The sequence below is a fragment of the Schistocerca piceifrons genome, chromosome 4, assembly GCF_021461385.2.
Source record: "Schistocerca piceifrons isolate TAMUIC-IGC-003096 chromosome 4, iqSchPice1.1, whole genome shotgun sequence".
In the NCBI taxonomy this organism is placed as follows: Eukaryota; Metazoa; Arthropoda; class Insecta; order Orthoptera; family Acrididae; genus Schistocerca; species Schistocerca piceifrons.
Genome location: NC_060141.1, coordinates 58,593,009 through 58,612,854, shown reverse-complemented (window position 1 = coordinate 58,612,854; position 19,846 = coordinate 58,593,009). Strand labels below are relative to the sequence as shown.

At 46.9% G+C, this 19,846-nt stretch overlaps 1 protein-coding gene across 1 annotated transcript in view; it reads left to right on the top strand.

Moving 5' to 3' along the window:
- LOC124795592 (headcase protein-like) overlaps positions 1-19,846 on the top strand; it is a 216,941-nt gene that overhangs the window by 179,168 nt on the left and 17,927 nt on the right. The window contains exons 2-3 of the mRNA XM_047259664.1: positions 13,638-14,272; positions 14,357-14,654. Coding sequence (XP_047115620.1) covers positions 13,638-14,272; positions 14,357-14,654 — 933 coding nt within the window. The remainder of the gene's footprint in view (positions 1-13,637; positions 14,273-14,356; positions 14,655-19,846) is intronic.

Sequence of the window (19,846 nt, the reverse complement as noted above, 5' to 3'; positions counted from 1 at the left end):
TAGGTCAAACGGATATCAACTGCGTTTTTTTAAAAATAGGAACCCCTATTTTTTATTACATATTCATGTAGTACGTAAAGAAATATGAATGTTTTAGTTGTACCACTTTTTTCGCTTTGTGATAGCTGGCGCTGTAATAGTCACAAACGTATAAGTACGTGGTATCATGTAACATTCCTCCAGTGCGGACGCTATTTGCTTAGTGATACATTACCCGGGTTAAAATGGACCGTTTACCAATGAAAAGGTCGATATCGTGTTGATGCATGGCTATTGTGATCAAAATGCCCAACTCGCGTGTGCTATGTATGCTGCTCGGTATTCTGGACATCATCCAAGTGCCCGGACCGTTCGCCGGATGGTTACGTTATTTAAGGAAACGGGAAGTGTTCAGCCACATGTGAAACGCCAACCACGACCTGGAACAAATGATGCCCAAGTAGGTGTTTTAGCTGCTGTCGCGGCTAATCCGCACACCAGTAGCAGACAAATTGCGCGAGAATCGGGAATCTCAAAAACGTCGATGTTGAGAATGCTACATCAACATCGAATGCACCCGTACCATATTTCTATGCACCAGGAATTGCATGGCGACGACTTTGAACGTCGTGTACAGTTCTGCCACTGGGCACAAGAGAATTTACGGGACGATGACAGATTTTTTGCACGCGTTCTATTTATCGACCAAGCGTCATTCACCAACAGCGGTAACGTAAACCGGCATAATATACACTGGCAACGGAAAATCCACGATAGCTGCGACAAGTGGAACATCAGCGACCTTGGCGGGTTAATGTATGGTGCGGCATTATGGGAGGAAGGATAATTGGCACCCATTTTATCGATGGCAATCTAAATGGTGCTATGTATGCTGGTTTCCTACGTAATGTTCTACGGATGTTACTACAAGATGTTTCACTGCATGACTGAATGGCGATGAACTTCCAACATGATGGATGTCCGGCACATAGCTCGCGTGCGGTTGAATAGGGTAATGAATAGCATATTTCATGACAGGTGGATTGGTCGTCGAAGCACCATACCATGGCCCGCACGTTCACCGAATGTGACGTCCCCAGATTTCTTTCTGTGGGGAAAGTTGGAGGGTATTTGCTGTCGTGATCCACCGACAACGCCTGACAACATGCGTTAGCGCATTGTCAATGCATGTACGAACATTACGAAAGGCGAACCACTCGCTGTTGAGTGGAATGTCGTTACACGTATTGCTAAATGCATTCAGGTAGACGGACATCACTTTGAGCATTTATTGCATTAATGTGGTATTTACAGGTAATCACGCTGTAACAGCATGCGTTCTCAGAAATGATGAGGTCACAAAGGTACATGTATCACATTCGAACAATCGAAATAAAATGTTCAAACGTACCCACGTTCTGTATTTTAATTTAAAAAACCTACCTGTTACCAACTGTTCGTCTTAAATTGTGCGCCATATGTTTGTGACTATTACAGCGCCATTTATCAGAATGCGAAAAAAGTGGTCCAACTAAATCATTCACATTTATTTACGTACTACACGAATATGTAACAAAAATGGAGGTTCGTACTTAAAAAAAAAACGCAATTGATATCCGTTTGACCTATGGCAGCGCCATCTAGCGGGCCAACCATAGAGCCAGCTGGTTTCCCCGTTCTGAGGTCATCAGTCCCCTAGAAATTAGAACTACTTAAACGTAACTAACCTGAGGACATCACACACATCCATGCCCGAGGCAGGATTCCAACCTGCGAGCGGAGCGGTCGCGCGATTCCAGACTGAAACGCCTAGAACCGCTTGGCCACTCCGGTCGGCTTTCATTTTGGTGAAGTAACACTTTGGGGACCGCATTCTGGCTGTGGCATGGGCCTCGATTGGCTGCCATATTCTCCGTATCTGAACACATGTAGGGCTATGTTAAAGACAAGGTGTACAGCAATAACGCCGAAACCACTGCTGAGCTGAAAGCAGCCATTCAGGAGGTCGTCGACAGCATCGATGTTCCGACACTTCAGCGGGACATGCAGAATTTTGCTATTCGTCTGCGTTACATCATCGCCAATGATGGGAGGCATATCGAACATGTCATAACCTAAATCCGAATGTCTGTAGTGAGATTTACGTGTTAAATAAAGTGTGTCCATACTGTAGTTCCAGCCTAATTTATGTTTGTTCTTAAAGTTCAATAATTGTCACCTTGGAAGTATGCAAATTTTACTAGACACAGACCTGCCACCTCTGGCAAAAACAGTGACTTTAATCCTGCTAGACATTGATGACAATTTCGGTTACGTCATTCCGTGCAGCTTTAAATGCTTGCTATTTCATTTATAGTAATGATTGGTGAGTGCTAGTATGGCATTGTTCAAAATGGTTCAAATGGCTCTGAGCACTATGGGACTTAACTGCTGAGGTCATTAGTCCCCTAGAACTCAGAACTACTTAAGCCTAACTAACCTAAGGACATCACACACATCCATGCCCGAGGCAGAATTCGAACCTGCGACCGTAGCGGTCGCGCGGTTCCAGACTTTAGCGCCTAGAATCGCTCGGCCACTCCGGCTGGCCTATGGCATTGTCTCAGCAAGTCATGATCGGATGTTTTCTCTATCTGATAAATCTTAGAACTTGCTGCCCAGGGCAACAGTCGAACATCCTTTGTATCGCGGTTGGTCAGGACAGCATGGGCAGCATTTTGCGTTGCGTTGCTGAACGACAACGCCACGGAGACCCCGAATATTGGGCAGAGCTACCTACTTCAATCTCTCGCTTCAGTAAAGACATTCAATTTTGCGAGCCAGAGGGGATGGTATTGTGTCCCCAGTGACACACCGTACCATCTCACTAGATTCTGCGTCCTTTTGACGATACGGAATGCGTTCTCGTCGGAGCTTCCACAGATGGATACGTCCATCGTGGTGTTGTAAGCAGAACCAGGACTCCTCTGGAACTATGACGTGGTGCCACTCCCATGTCCAGTGCTGCCGTTGGGAACCGAAGGTCGGCGCGCCTCTTTCATCTCCTGCATCACAGGAAGTCAGAAGAATGGTCGTTGTACTAACAGTCCGCGGTGTACCAGAGGCCTTCGCATTGTCCGTGTTGCAAGCAAGTCATTATCTGACTAAAGGTGCGTGACGTGGTTGTAAGATCCTGCACAACCCAAGGAACAATGTGTGTGTACTCTCGGGAGCTAGTCGCGTGGAGAACGCGGATACCTTGTTTGGTGTTGAGTATGGTCATCTTGAATCCGTCGGCTTCATATCGGCATGACAGCCGAGGGACCCTGGCTGCTGCGAAGAACACTATCGTGCGACGACAAACAGTAGTCTCCTGTTGGTGACGGTCATGCCAGCGTGGAATTCGGACATGTGATGGCAGCTGTTTCTGCTTGTGGTGTACCCGTTCATACTCAGAACACTCTCCAAGTGTTGTATTCCGCGTCTGAGGTGCTGTGGCTCAGTTATTCGTCTTGCCCGCGTTACGAGCGTCTTAATGGAGACTTGACAAGAACGGATGAGGAACTTTCGGACATTTTCTATCAATTTAGTAGCAGAATGCGTCTAGACAACTCGGATAAGATCGACAGTATAACCCACAGGAGCACACAGAACGAACTACAGCCCTGCACTGAGCGACAGAAGAAAAAGTTTGCAAGATGCCGGAAGCAGACTGATGAGGTGATTCCCGACATGTCATGTCACGCACAGTGGCCAACCTCACTGAACGACAACTGACCGAAGAGGAAGTGTTCGTCCTTCAAAAAGGAGAGAATTTCGCTATCATCCCGAGAACTGTACCCATGGAGAACATCGTTGCTAATACCGAAGCGTCCATTCGGACCCTCCCTTGTGAAAGAGCAGAGGAAATACGCACTGAAACAGCTAGGATACTGCGCCTAGCAAAACCACTTGCTTACAACCTGAAGAAAGAAGAGGTACAAGCCATTAAGTACCTTAACGCCGACAATAGTATATTGGTACTGCCTGCCGATAAGGGAAATGCGACCGTCGTAATGAAGACCGAAGATTATGAGCAGAAGACCTGAGACCTATTAGATCCGACGACTACCGGAAACTAAGCGCAGGTCCGATGCAGCGAATCACGCGGAATACGAATCGGTTAATCAAGACGTCTTCTCTGCCGGCGGACATATAGAGGAAACTGCGCAACACAGAAGCCCTAAGATCTATAAGAATAACGTTCCACTAAGATCGAATGTTAACGCTCCTGGCTCACCTACGTATAAACAGGCAAAACACTTGCCCTCTCTGCTCCAGCCGCACGTGGGGAAGACTGACACATACGTTAAGGACTTAGGACAGGGCTTAACAACTGGCCGGTTTTGAGCGCGAGTACTCGCGTCTGCTCAGGCACGTGCTCGCGAGCAGGTGCAATGTCGCGGAGTAGGGAGGGAGGGGAGGGAGGGGAAATGCGCGCGCACGTTTGAATGTGATCTCGCGTTCTTAGCAGATTTAACTAGCCATCTTAATGTTTTGAACATTTTACTACAAGGTAAAGATCTGCTAATTACTCATTTCATAGATCGAATACGAGCTTTTAAAATGAAATTGACACTTTGGGTGAGTCAGCTGGAAACAGGAAACCTAGCTCATTTTCCTAAATTATCATCCATACAAGATGTTCACAAAGACTGTGAACGTTATTCATATAGTTTAGTTGATCAGCGCTTTCAAGATCTGACAGCACTAGACAGTGATTTTGATCTGTTCTCTCCATATTCAGCGAATATTTAAGAGATTCGTCCTGAGCTGCAGCAAGAAATTACTGACCTGCAGTGTGACAGAGAATACAAAGACAAATTTCAGAATAAGAAAAACGTTTTGGAATTCTACAGACACTTCCCTCAGGATAGATTTCCTCGTTTGCACAAACTGGCGGCTACAATAATATCAATGTTCGGTTCCCCGTATGTTTGTGAACAACTGTTCTCTGCAATGAAATGTAACAAGACGCGCCTGAGAAACGCATTGTCTGATCGAAATTTAAACTGCACGCTGCGCCTAAAATGCACAAGAACAGTTACTCCGAACATAGACGCAATTGTAAAGGGCAAAAAGTACAAGATAACCGAGAATCCCACACTTCAGTGACACCTTTTATTGTGTAACAGTTCACAAATTAATGCGAATGTAGAGGCATACACTAAGCTAATAAAATTATGTGGCATGTATACATTCTCCTTTATTTGTTTCATTTGTCGCAGTAATAATTCGTGAGTGATATCCCTGCAGGTGGCCGCGGATTTACATTGACTGGCGGCAGCTGTTGTGTGCCCCACGTGACTCTCCCCACTCTCCGCTCTGGTCCGGTAGTGGGGGTAGCGTGCTCGCGCTGCTCTGTACTCGCCCCTTGCTGCTCACATCTTGCTCCGCGAGCACGTATGTTGTGAAGCCCTGACTTAGGACATTTCATTGAGAACCTGAAGAAACTGAAACTTGAACCAAACGACATGCTAGTCAGCTTTGATGTTGTTTCTTTGTGTACAAAAGTGGTACTCAGGGACACTCTGGAGCACATCGGTTCCATCTTCCCGCAAGACATCACAAAGCTGTTCCATGCGTGTCTCACCACTATCTATTTCACGTGGAATGGCAACTTCTACGAACAGCTGGAAGACGTCGCCGTGGATAGTCCTCCTAGTCCAGTGGTGGCCAACTTCTTCATGGAACATTTCGAAACACAGGCAATTGACTTTGCATCTTGTAAACCTAAAGTGTGGTACAGATACGTCGATGATACTTTCATTGTGTGGAGGCATGGTGAAGAACATCTCGGTGACTTCCTAAGACACTTGAACAGTCTCCACAACATAAAATTTACTATGGAAGTAGAGAAGGACAAAAAACTACCATTTCTAGATGTGCTGGTCACAAGGGATGGTGAAAACCTGGCACACAGCGTGTATCGAAAACCGACACACACGTACCGATACCTGCACAAACTATCAAATCACCATCTGAGCCAACAAAGAAGCATGATTAAGATACTTGTAACGAAAAAGTGAGCCACAGCACCTCAGACGCGAAATGCAACACGTGGAGAGTGTTCTGAGGAGCAAGGGGTACTCCGCAAGTGATATTAGATAACACAGCCAAACACTCGGTGAAGTGAGAATCAGAAAAAGAAGTGTCGGGTATGGCGTTTCTGCCATACATTCCCAGAGTGACGGACAGGATTGGTATATACAGGGTGATTCAAAAAGAATACCACAACTTTAGGAATTTAAAACTCTGCAACGACAAAAGGCAGAGCTAAGCACTATCTGTCGGCGAATTAAGGGAGCTATAAAGTTTCATTTAGTTGTACATTTGTTCACTTGAGGCGCTGTTGACTAGGCGTCAGCGTCAGTTGATGCTAAGATGGCGACCGCTCAACAGAAAGCTTTTTGTGTTATTGAGTACGGCAGAAGTGAATCGACGACAGTTGTTCAGCGTGCATTTCGAACGAAGTATGGTGTTAAACCTCCTGATAGGTGGTGTATTAAACGTTGGTATAAACAGTTCACAGAGGATGGGTGTTTGTGCAAAGGGAAAAGTTCTGGACGGTCGAGAACGAGTGATGAAAATGTAGCACGCATCCAGCAAACATTTGTTCGCAGCCCAGGAAAATCGACTCGCAGAGCTAGCAGAGAGCTGCAAATTCGACAATCAACTGTATGGAGAGTCCTACGAAAAAGGTTGGCACTTATCTGTCCGTAACTACCTGAATGGCAACTACCCGAGGCGATGGATCGGCCGCCAGGCAGCCCGTAACAGAGCACTTCATCACTGGCCTCCAAGAAGCCCTGATCTTACCCCCTGCGATTTTTTCTTATGGGGGTATGTTAAGGATATGGTGTTTCGGCCACCTCTCCCAGCCACCATTGATGATTTGAAACGAGAAATAACAGCAGCTATCCAAACTGTTACGCCTGATATGCTACAGAGAGTGTGGAACGAGTTGGAGTATCGGGTTGATATTGCTCGAGTGTCTGGAGGGGGCCATATTGAACATCTCTGAACTTGTTTTTGAGTGAAAAAAAACCTTTTTAAATACTCTTTGTAATGATGTATAACAGAAGGTTATATTATGTTTCTTTCATTAAATACACATTTTTAAAGTTGTGGTATTCTTTTTGAATCACCCTGTATATTGCGCAAACATGGCGTAAGTACAAACTGACAAAGAAAATCAAAGAGTGTCTCAAATGGTCATTCTGAAAAACAGGACGCGCCAGTACGTACTTCCTCCAAAAAGTTGTAAGCTGATGTGTATTTGTATCCTTGTTCGGCTGACCTGTTACTATGCTAGTACTATCCCTATCAAGGCGACGCTAGCATATCTGACACAAACAAAAGAAACTCCCACTCGCTCACTATCGGTGTATGCACCGTTCGTTAACGAGTGTGTGGCGCACTTGAACCGCACAGCTTTCGCTTTTGGCTGGCCGCTCCCACCGTATTCGCCGAGCGCCACCGGCCCCTGACCTGCCGGCTATCGCGGTATCGGGACGCGGCTGCTGGCGCTGCCCCCGCAGCTAATGCCCTAATTGGTCACGCAGCGACGATCACACGTTAACGCGACGGGCTGCTACCCTCTCTTATCCGATGGAGGCTGTGATTGGGAACAGATTGTCCCCCAGATTAGTGGGACCTTCACCCTGGTGAATCGCTAAACGACTCCCTCCGCTCGCTTTTTTTGGGTTGTCGGTCGTGTTCCTCGCCCTGTGGTCTCCAGGAACATGTACAGGTTGCGGAGTGGAGGTGTCTGGAAGCGCACCTGTATTTACACAACAGGTTATCAACATCTGAAACCCCCGTTGGCGTGAGCACTTATTCCTCCGGAAGCAATTGAAGGATTGGTCTGAAACTTATGTAATCTCTAGGTTCATCTTCTTTTTAATACCCTTGAAGACGAATCGTTAACTGCAATTGGTAATTCGATCTTATTACTTTTTCATTTGTACTTACGTCCGGTTGTGAAAGATTTCTTTCCTTAAAAGAAAAAAAAAAAGAAACAAAAACAAGAAGTTTCTTTCTGGAAATAACTCATGTAAAGTAACACTACCTTTTTGCTTTTTTTTCCCTTGCGTTAAGGCATTCTGGGCGCGACGTTGCAATTTTAATTCTTTATCCTTTGTTGTTCTTCCCTTTTATTCCAGCATTCTTTCATTGTTTCACCTTTTCTTTTTCCTTTCGTCAGACCGCCTTGTGCTCGTTACTTTTTCCCTCCGGGTTTAAATTTTTTTTCATAGAAATCTGTCTTTCCAGTAATTCTTCTCTTACGTTTCTCCTTTCCAAGTTTTTCCTAACGGCTTCAATCCAGGTGGTTATTAATTTCTTTTCGCTAAGATATTTGAAGAGCTACTTGTCATCCACTCTGTAAATATGTCCAAAAAATTGTAACCTCATCTTCCTCATTGGTTTTGCTATATTTTCAATGTACTCAGAATTTCGTCGCTATTTCATGATTTTCAAAATCCTGTGTTTTTCTGAGGACATAATAGTTTCCATATAAGTCTTCTTTTTATTATTTCTAATTCATTAAGCTTATAATCCTGATTTCACTACTCCACTGTAATGCTTTAAGTTTGTTAGATAAGCAGTTGTGATAGGTATTTTTATTTATTGGTTTTGTTTTTGAGCTTAACTGAATATTACATCTTATCTAGATGCAAATACACTCATGTTCAGAAAAAATAGACCACCCTGAACGTTTAGAGATAGGAGATTCATATTCACAGGACATGTAAATCAGTATGTTCTGTGGAAATTATTAGCATTTGAACCATGTCGGCCCGCGGGTTCAAGATCAAGATAGATATCGTGGCGCAACACCACCGACAGGTAAAATGTGCCTGCGGCTGTCGTTATCTTAATAAAACGAAGGTAATGGATGAGTGTGACATTAGCAGACGTGCAGGATGCCTCACTGACGTATGCGTGAACGATGCCGTCAAGTCAGTGAGTTTGAAAGGCGGCGTATTTTTGGAACGAGAGAATGTGATGCATCCGTACAGGAAATTACTGCTCGTGTGGGACGAAGTGTTTCCGTAGTGCAACGGGTGTGTGCAGAATGGTTCACGGAAGGCTGTAGAACGCGACGGGTTGGGCCAGGTCGCACCACCCAGACCAACCCCCGCGGAAGATTGATTCTTCATCCGAACTGCATTGCAGGACAGATCTGCGTCCTCCTCGGCTGTGGCGCAACAGTATAAGAGTGTAATACGTCGTACATCATCAGGGGTGACAGTCTGTCGCCGTTTATTACGGCATGGGTTACGTGCGCGTCGTCCACTTCTCCCCCAGCCTTTGACAAACGTGCAAGAATATACTACATGCCAATGGTCTATGGAACGACGTCATGGGGACAGGAATGGGATCAGATAGTGTTTTCGGACAGATACAGGTTCTGTTTGTTTGAAAATGGTGGCTGCATTCGCACAAGACATACAGCACCAACTCAAGGCTTTATGGTGTGGGCTGCTATTGGGTACAAACACAAAAGGCAGCTGATGCTTGTCCAGGGCACTGTGACCAGTGTGACGTATGTGAATGACATCCTGTGACCCATAGCCATACCCTTTCCTCACAGAACCCCAGACGCCATTTTTAAGCAAGACAATGCACGACCACATGTTGCTGAACGAACACGAGCCTTCTTGGCATCACAAGATGCCAGCCATTTGCCCTGGTCTGCCAGATCAGCAGTCCTGTCGCCAGTCGAATATGTGTGGGGTATGGTGAAATGGTGGGTGCAGCTCTACGTCCCAATGCCAGCCACCACAGGTGAACCCTGGAACCAGGTGAATGCAGCACGGATGGGAACACCACCAGACGCCATTCGCGCTTTACATGCGTCGATGCCGTCACGCATGGAACAAGTTACCAGGGTCCATGGTGGACCCTGTGGCTAGTAGGCAACAGGGCACATACTGAACCGAACCGAGAAGACCGAAATGAGAATCATTTCTGCAGAACATGCTAATGTACATGCCCTGTGAGTATGAACGTCCTATCTCCAGTCATTCAAGCTGTTCTGTCTTTTTCTGAACGTGAGTGTTGTTAAAGAGCTTCCAGAATCGAACTCATGATGCAGGGGAGTGTACGGCGCAACGGAAGGTTTGACAGGTTCGTATATTGCCCACTTGTTCTATACTGGAACCAGACTTCAAGATGCGATCTTTCAAGAAGCAAGGAGGTGGATCAGTGATTACACTGGTACTCTTCTTGAAAGAGATTTAAATCTTCTTGAGTACATCCTGACTTAAAAATTTTCCTTTGTTCCGCTAATCTTCCAACCCAATGCTGCGAGCGTTCATTACACGGAACTCGGCCGCTGCTTCCCTGTTACTTCTTAAAGTAAGCTGGACTTCAGTCTCAGCTGACCTTGATACGGAGGAGACTTTACTTTCCAATTCCTCTGCAACAGAGCTTTAAATTACGAAGAAGTTCAGAGTGTATCGTAACGCAATGTGTTCAAGTTATTTCTTAGAGAGACAGCCGAGCTAAATCCGGATCAGGTTCGTACATGTAAAAAAGAGATTGGTTTTAAAAGAGTATGCATTCTCCTTAACTAGAATACTCCAAGACCTACAGTTCTGTCCATTACATGGTCTTTATTCCAGGTCGATCGTTTTTAAATGATACTTAAAACACATTGTTTACTTTATTCACGATGGGTATATTTCAGCTATATTGATGTTATACATCTGACAACGGGACCCTGAATAATGCAAATCACGGATTTTGATGCTCTTGAAATATGTTGTAGAGGCACTTACCCTCAGTACCTGGCTATCCGATTTCTTTTAGCGACGGGCCTTGGTTTTTGAGAAAATCGATTTTGAAGTTCATTACGCGCTTTGTATACCCGTAACATTACATATATTCCGAGCAAGCCGGTGTAGCGCAGCGGTAAAGTTTCACGGCTACCGCGCTGGAGGTACCGTGTTTGAATCCTGCTCGTGTACTTTTTTTTCCAAAATCGACCGAATTTTTCAATTTTATTTCAAAGAATATCAACGAACAGTGTAAGGTGTGCGAAATTGTGAAGATATATTCAATTGTTAATTTTTTCAAATATTCGTTCTGTTTGTGGTTCGCAGTTGGAGTGCCAAATGTTCGTACAACGGTCGCTTCTTGTATTACCTGAAATCGATCTCCGCCCATTATCGTCCCCTCTCCGGTGAATACCGTTAGCCGTAACAGGAACCCCAGCTCCTAGGCCAATCAGGATGCGAGTTGCATTCCTTTACGTTCGCATCTAACTACAGCGTCAGTTTCTCGCAAAGCTTCTCTAGTGCCGTGTGTTAGAAAAAATCTTTGAAATGGAAGAACCAAGTGTTTCTGCAGTAGTGCAGCCAGAAGAAGATCCAGAAGTAGAGGAATTGAACGAAGAATCAAAAGGCGAAATCACAAATGCCTTTAAATACACCGAAAATCTACTCCACGATTTGAATCTCGTAACGATTACACCGCCTCGCGTGATCTCTGCCAATTCCGTTGCAATTGGCGATGAGATATGTATCGCAATACAGGATCTCTTGGCCGAAAGACAGAGATGAATTGGGAGAATATGATGCGAATCATAAACGGAATGAAAATTTGAAAAAATTAATTACTGAAATATCTTTATAATACTGCACACCTTACACTGTTTGTTGATATTCTTTGAAATAAAATTGAAAAATTCGATCGATTTTATAAAAAAAAAAGTACATGAGTAGGATTCAAACACAGTACCTCCAGCGCAGTAGCCGTGAACCTTTACCGCTACGCTACGCTGACTTGCTCGGAATATATGTAATGTAACACATATACAAATCGCGCAATGAACTTCAAAATCAATTTTCTCAAAAACCAAGGCCCGTCACTAAAAAACCGGATAGCCAGGTACCCAGGGTAAGCGCCACTACAACATATTTGAAGCGCATCAAAATCCGTGATTTGCAGTATGGAGGGTCCCTTTGTGAGACTGTTGATAATACCTGCAACAATGATTTGACAAAACTTTGTATTGCCCTAGCTAATTACAGTCTGGAGATTGTCATTACGTGGTTACATTACTTTGGTTACGTGGCTCTTCCCTGTCATTTTGAGTATTGACGACAACTCTGACGAACCGAATGCGGAACATAATCACATGCGGAATAAGCATAGAAATCACTCTCCTGTGCCACTTGTTTCCAAGCTGTGTGCTCTGTGTCGTTACTATAGTGGTTTGTAGGTAGGAAGGCGGGCGCCCGATGCCTTCTGCGTGGAAGAAGACGGAGGATTCCTTGCAGGGTCGCCAGTCCGCTTTCTGTGTCTCTGTCCCACACCACACGCTCGACACATCTCCAAGCCTCGCACTGGCAATGATGGTGTAAGCGCCACACTGGACAGTTGTTTATGCTTCTGGTTCTCCCTAGAACGATGCATATGCTCGGCAAATTATAATATCGTTATGGTTGCGACATTGCCACCTTTGTGTACATACTTCCGTTTGTTGAAATTTCTGGGTGTGTGAGCTGTACTTTATGTGTATAAATATACTTAAAAAAAAGTGCATCATACAATCTTCGCTGCTGCATTATCACAGGCCCTCAGCACTGGAATGGAATGACGCGGTTTATTCAACGACACCACCACCATCACAAGGAAATTTCATGTTTGGGAAAAAGCAAATGTAAAATGTATCGTAACGTGAACTAGCTGTCTGAAGATGGACCTTTCAGTTCGAAACTGGTAACGGTGCTATTTAAATAAATAAATGGCATTGTAGAAAGTGGCTGGTTGCTATTTTCTTCTCTGTGACAGTCAAACTGTATAACAAAAACCTATTCCACATGATAGTTTAAAACTTGTTGACGAAACAATTGTAGATTCCCACGTAGCAGACCCAACAAGTAAGTCAAAACGAAAAGTTTGAGGGAACATACTAGAATATACGGGGTTATTCATGAATAAACCGAGGATGGAACAGGCAGCCAACTTTCGACTAAGAACATTACATATACTAACTGCCTAGCCCGATCTCTAAACAGGATAGGACTCCTTCCCAGAAATGAATGTCCTGTCTGTAAAACCGCTGTTATGCGTTCAGACCATCTACTGATATACTCAGATTTGAATGCAGAAGCATGTCAGAAAGTCAGTTTCTGTAAATTATACAGCGATATAATCAGGAAAATTATAACAAATCGCCAGAAAGTGTGTGTTATTGCTTTTCTGTTACTTACGTTTTATTATTATTATTATTATTATTATTATTATCGTCCGCCCCCGGTAGCTGACTGCTCAGCGCGACAGAATGTGAATGCTAAGGGCTCGGGTTCGATTCACGGCTAGATCGGAGATGTTGTTGTCCTAATCATCATCATTTCATCCCCATCGACGTGCAAGTCGCCGAAGTGGCGTCAAATCGAAAGACGTGCAGCCGGCGAACGGTATACCCGACGGGAGACCCTAGTCACACGACACTTACATTTTTATTATTATTTTCAAAATGTTTATGTGTGGAGGTATTAATACTTTCGCGTTGATATCCAGTGAGATGTGAAAATATGTATTGCGGGATGATTTTCTAATGTAGCCATATGTAACAACAACACTTTTTGCCTTAATTGACGGCGTCGTTTGTGACGGTGTTGCAGGTAAATCCCGAGGAGCCGCCCATCCCTCCGGACCCTGAACTCTGGCAGCGGAGGGACGAGTTTTTCGGCTGTGAGGACCAAGCTGCCGCAGCACCTCCGACGGTGCCGACACAGCCCCAGGTGCAGAGCAGGCAGAAACAGGACCAGCAACAGAGCAAGAAGCAGGAGAAGCAAAAGCGCAAGCAAGAGCAGCAGCAGCAGAAAGCTAAGGAAGAACAGCAGCAGCAGCAGCAGGAAGAGCAGCCGGTGGTGGAGAGACGCAAGTCCGGCGGGCGAGCCAAGCGGGTGCGCAGCTACCTGAAGAAGTGCCGGCGGGCCGCCTCCGGAGGCTCGTCGTCGTCGCAGGGCGCGGAGGAGCCGGCCAGGACCTCCTCCTGGTACGTGGAGCACTACCACGTCGCGGAGCAGAGCCAGGAGCACGTGTGCGAGGAACACGTCTGCGAACTGCCACTCGACAGGGTCGAAGTGCTGCGGGCACGCGACCTGTACGATGACTCCGCCGACGCGTCCGACGGCGCCGCGTCCGCCGAAGACGGGGAGCTGGCGGCGCCCGACGCAGCCCGGGAGGTGGCGCCGCGGGACGACGCGGAGGTGGTGCGCGGCGAGCGGCGGGCGTCGTCCGGCGGCGGCGGGAGGCGGCCGGCCGGAGAGGGCCGCCCGCCCGACAGCGTCGAGCTGAGGCCGGGCCGGGGCGGGCCCGGAGACGTGCTGGACTCCAGGAACGAGGGCGGCACGGAACGCGGCGCGGCCACCGCCGAGGAAATTCCCGAGGATCGGACGAGTGGAGGAGGCAGGTGCACTGCGGACAAGTCGGTGAGCGCGAATCTGGACGCAGAAAGTGCCGGAACGGAGGACCGCGACAGGTGCGAGCAGAGCGCGGCCGCGTGCGACGACGACGGCGCGCTGCCGGCGTCGGACGGCGAGGCCGTCGAGTGGCACGACGCCCGGTCCGAGACGCCGGAGCCCGCCGCTGCCCCCGGCGCCGTCGCCATTGAGACTCCCATCGCGCTGCCCGAGGTACGCCGCACGTCTTACTGCCGTATCTCGCCACACTGCGCTTTCTACCTGCCAACAGCTCCTGTTGAAACCTTCCCGTCTCCTCTATACAGGGTGTTACAAAAAGGTACGACCAAACTTTCAGGAAACACTCCTCACACGCAAATAAAGAAAATATGTTATGTGCACATGTGTCCGGAAACGCTTAATTTCCATGTTAGAGCTCATTTTAGTTTCGTCACTATGTACTGTACTTCCTCGATTCACCGCCAGTTGGGCCAATTGAAGGAAGGTAATGTTGACTTCGGTGCTTGTGTTGACATGCGACTCATTGCTCTACAGTGCTAGCATCAAGCACGTCAGTGCGTAGCATCAACAGGTTAGTGTTCATCACGAACGTGGTTTTGCAGTGAGTGCAATGTTTAAAAATGCGGAGTTGGCAGATGCCCATTTGATGTATGGATAGCACGGGGCAATAGCCGTGGTGCGGTACGTTTCTAGCGAGACAGATTTCCAGAACGAAGGTGTGCCGACAGGAAGACGCTCGAAGCAATTGATCGGCGTCTTAGAGAGCACGGAACATTCCAGCCTATGCCTCACGACTGGGTGAGACCTAGAACGACGACGACATCTGCAATGGACGAGGCAATTCTTCGTGCAGTTGACGATAACCCTAATGTCAGCGTCAGAGAAGTTGCTGCTGTACAAGGTAACGTTGACCTCGTCGCTGTATGGAGAGTGCTTCGGGAGAACCAATTGATTCCGTACCATGTACAGCGTGTGCAGGCACTATCAGCAGCTGATTGGCCTCCGCGGTTACACTTCTGCGAATGGTTCATCCAACAATGTGTCAATCCTCATTTCAGTGCAAATGTTCTCTTTACGGATGAGGCTTCATTCCAACGTGATCAAATTGTAAATTTTCACAATCAACATGTGTGGGCTGACGAGAATCCGCACGCAATTGTGCAATCACGTCATCAACACAGATTTTCTGTGAACGTTTGGGCAGGCATTGTTGGTGATGTCTTGATTGGGCCCCATGTTCTTCCACCTACGCTCAATGGAGCACGTCATCATGATTTCATACGGGATACTCTACCTATGCTGCTAGAACATGTGCTTTTACAAGTACGACACAACATGTGGTTCATGCACGATGGAGCTCTTGCACATTTCAGTCGAAGTGTTCGTACGCTTCTCAACAACAGACTCGGTGACCGATGGATTGGTAGAGGCGGACCAATTCCATGGCCTCCACGCTCTCCTGACCTCAACCCTCTTGACTTTCATTTATGGGGGCATTTGAAAGCTCTTGTCTACGCAACCCCGGTACCAAATGTAGAGAGTCTTCGTGCTCGTATTGTGGACGGCTGTGATACAATACGCCATTCTCCAGGGCTGCATCAGCGCATCAGGGATTCCATGCGACGGAGGGTGGATGCATCTATCCTCGCTAACGGAGGACATTTTGAACATTTCCTGTAACAAAGTGTTTGAAGTCACGCTGGTACGTTCTGTTGCTGTGTGTTTCCATTCCATGATTAATATGATTTGAAGATAAGTAATAAAATGAGCTCTAACATGGAAAGTAAGCGTTTCCGGACACATGTCTACATAACATATTTTCTTTCTTTGTGTGTGAGGAATGTTCCTGAAAGTTTGGCCGTATCTTTTTGTAACGCCCTGTGTATTTCTTTTGTTTTTTACGCAACCTTCCCTTCTGCAATATCCTATGAAACCTTCCCGTCGGATTTCTATCTCTCGCTTAATAATAACAAATGAAATCTTCCCTTTGAAATTTATTCTCTTTCTCATTCTTCTCACACAAATTTAATTGCTGCTTATTAAAAGTGAGTTTCTGATTATTTCCACGAAACATAGAATGTGTCGTCGTCGTGGCCCTCGGTCGTTACCTGCAATAACCCAAAACTGTTGCTTACCTTTTCTACTGTTGCTGGATCGCCATCTGACTGCTACATCGAACTGCGATATGAATATACCGGATGATCAGCGTCCTGGAAATGTATTCAGAGCTTTCCGAACATCCAGCAACCATTGAGGTGGAGCACCGTCTAGCTGAAACATAAGGCTTGGTTGCAAGTCTCCAGTCTGGGGAAAGACAAAGATCTCCGGCATGTCTAGGTACGTCGTTCCTGTGACAGTTGTTTCGGCAACGAAAAACGGCCCAACTACCTTGTCACGCGCGAGACCACACCGAAGGTTCACTTTCGGGCTATCTCGTACATTTACCCTGACACTGTGTGGATTCTGCGAACCCCCGATTCGAACATAATGCTTGACAGTTCCAGAGACAAGAATGTGGCCTCGTCAGAAAAAATTACACTTCACAGGAATGCAGGATTCCGGTCGATTCGGTTAAGCATTTCACATACAAATTCGTATCGTCGCTGCTTATCATCACGCTTTATGGCCAGCAGAATCTGCGCCTTCTATGGATACACACGCAACCTCTTTCTGAGGACTTTAGGAACAGTTGAACGAGGCAACTCAAGTTCTCGTAAGGCTTGACGAACTGATTTTCGTGGACTTCGCTGGAATGTTTGGCGGATATTCTCAACTTGTTCTTCAGAGACCCGCTGACCTCCATGTTCCTTTGCAGTGCTGCCAGTTTCCAGAAACCGACTGTGCCATGCTTTTATGCTCTTGTTGTCTGATGCTGCTTCCCTGTAAACACCACGAAACTGCCTTTGCACCATAATAATGGCTTTAAACTCTCGGTACCAAAGCACAGTTTGTCCCTTCTCCTGAACTGACGCCATTTCTGCTTCTACCAACAACAATTCAACAATGAAAGTGCGCCAGATGTTGCAAAAGTCCTTCTGCACCGAACGGAAAAGTCAGACCTGAAACGAAGAAAGATTTACTGTTTTTTAAATTGCCTCACAAAATACGAAATTTCGGTGTAGACACCCTGTATTTTCGTCGCCTCTTGCAACGTCAAAAGCCTCCCGTATATTGCTAAATACTAAATACTAGAATTGGTAAATGCTATAATCTCAAAAGAAAGCATAATTCCGTGCGGTAGTGAAGAGCACCACAGGATTCGATACTCCCATTACAGTGACAAAACTGTTGCAGCGAGTTTCAGCAAATACTCCAGGAATGCATATCGAAGGGGTACTTGTAGTGTACGTGAAAACGGTCGACGCTGTCCAACTATGGACTAAAAGAATGACACTCCAAATACACTCCTGGAAATTGAAATAAGAACACCGTGAATTCATTGTCCCGGGAAGGGGAAACTTTATTGACACATTCCTGGGGTCAGATACATCACATGATCACACAGACAGAACCACAGGCACATAGACACAGGCAACAGAGCATGCACAATGTCGGCACTAGTACAGTGTATATCCACCTTTCGCAGAAATGCAGGCTGCTACTCTCCCATGGAGACGATCGTAGAGATGCTGGATGTAGTCCTGTGGAACGGCTTGCCATGCCATTTCCACCTGGCGCCTCAGTTGGATCAGCGTTCGTGCTGGACGTGCAGACCGCGTGAGACGACGCTTCATCCAGTCCCAAACATGCTCAATGGGGGACAGATCCGGAGGTCTTGCTGGCCAGGGTAGTTGACTTACACCTTCTAGAGCACGTTGGGTGGCACGGGATACATGCGGACGTGCATTGTCCTGTTGGAACAGCAAGTTCCCTTGCCGGTCTAGGAATGGTAGAACGATGGGTTCGATGACGGTTTGGATGTACCGTGCACTATTCAGTGTCCCCTCGACGATCACCAGTGGTGTACGGCCAGTGTAGGAGATCGCTCCCCACACCATGATGCCGGGTGTTGGCCCTGTGTGCCTCGGTCGTATGCAGTCCTGATTGTGGCGCTCACCTGCACGGCGCCAAACACGCATACGACCATCATTGGCACCAAGGCAGAAGCGACTCTCATCGCTGAAGACGACACGTCTCCATTCGTCCCTCCATTCACGCCTGTCGCGACACCACTGGAGGCGGGCTGCACGATGTTGGGGCGTGAGCGGAAGACGGCCTAACGGTGTGCGGGACCGTAGCCCAGCTTCATGGAGACGGTTGCGAATGGTCCTCGCCGATACCCCAGGAGCAACAGTGTCCCTAATTTGCTGGGAAGTGGCGGTGCGGTCCCCTACGGCACTGCGTAGGATCCTACGGTCTTGGCGTGCATCCGTGCGTCTCTGCGGTCCGGTCCCAGGTCGACGGGCACGTGCACCTTCCGCCGACCACTGGCGACAACATCGATGTACTGTGGAGACCTCACGCCCCACGTGTTGAGCAATTCGGCGGTACGTCCACCCGGCCTCCCGCATGCCCACTATACGCCCTCGCTCAAAGTCCGTCAACTGCACATACGGTTCACGTCCACGCTGTCGCGGCATGCTACCAGTGTTAAAGACTGCGATGGAGCTCCGTATGCCACGGCAAACTGGCTGACACTGACGGCGGCGGTGCACAAATGCTGCGCAGCTAGCGCCATTCGACGGCCAACACCGCGGTTCCTGGTGTGTCCGCTGTGCCGTGCGTGTGATCATTGCTTGTACAGCCCTCTCGCAGTGTCCGGAGCAAGTATGGTGGGTCTGACACGCCGGTGTCAATGTGTTCTTTTTTCCATTTCCAGGAGTGTACATAGATAAAATCTGTACCAAAACAGTTCCACAGATATCACATGTGAAAACATGGAAAGAAAAAACAACGCCACACAGGCCATAAACTACATCCACTTCTACATGGATGCACTGCAGATCACACTTAAGTGCCTGGCAGAGGGATCATCGAGCCACCTTACAGTAATTCTCTATTATTCCACTCTCGAACGGCGTGCGGAAAAGACGAACTCCTATATTTTTTCCGTGGAAGCTCTGATTTACTTTATTTTATTATGTAGGTAGGCGTTAACAAAATGTTTTTGCATTCGGAGGAGAAAGTTGATGATTGAAATTTCGTGAGAAGATTTCGCCGCAACGAAAAATACCTTTGTGTTAATAAAGTCCACTCAAAATCCTTCATCATGCTCGTGACACTCTCTCCCCTATTTCGCGATAATACAAGTCGTACGGCTCTTCTTTGAACTTTCTCGATGTACTCCGTTAATCGTATCTGGTAACGATCCCACACCACACAGCAGTACTCCAAAAGAGAACGGACAAGCGTAGTGTAGGCAGCCTCTTTACGAAATCTGTTGCATCTTCTAAATGTTATGCCAA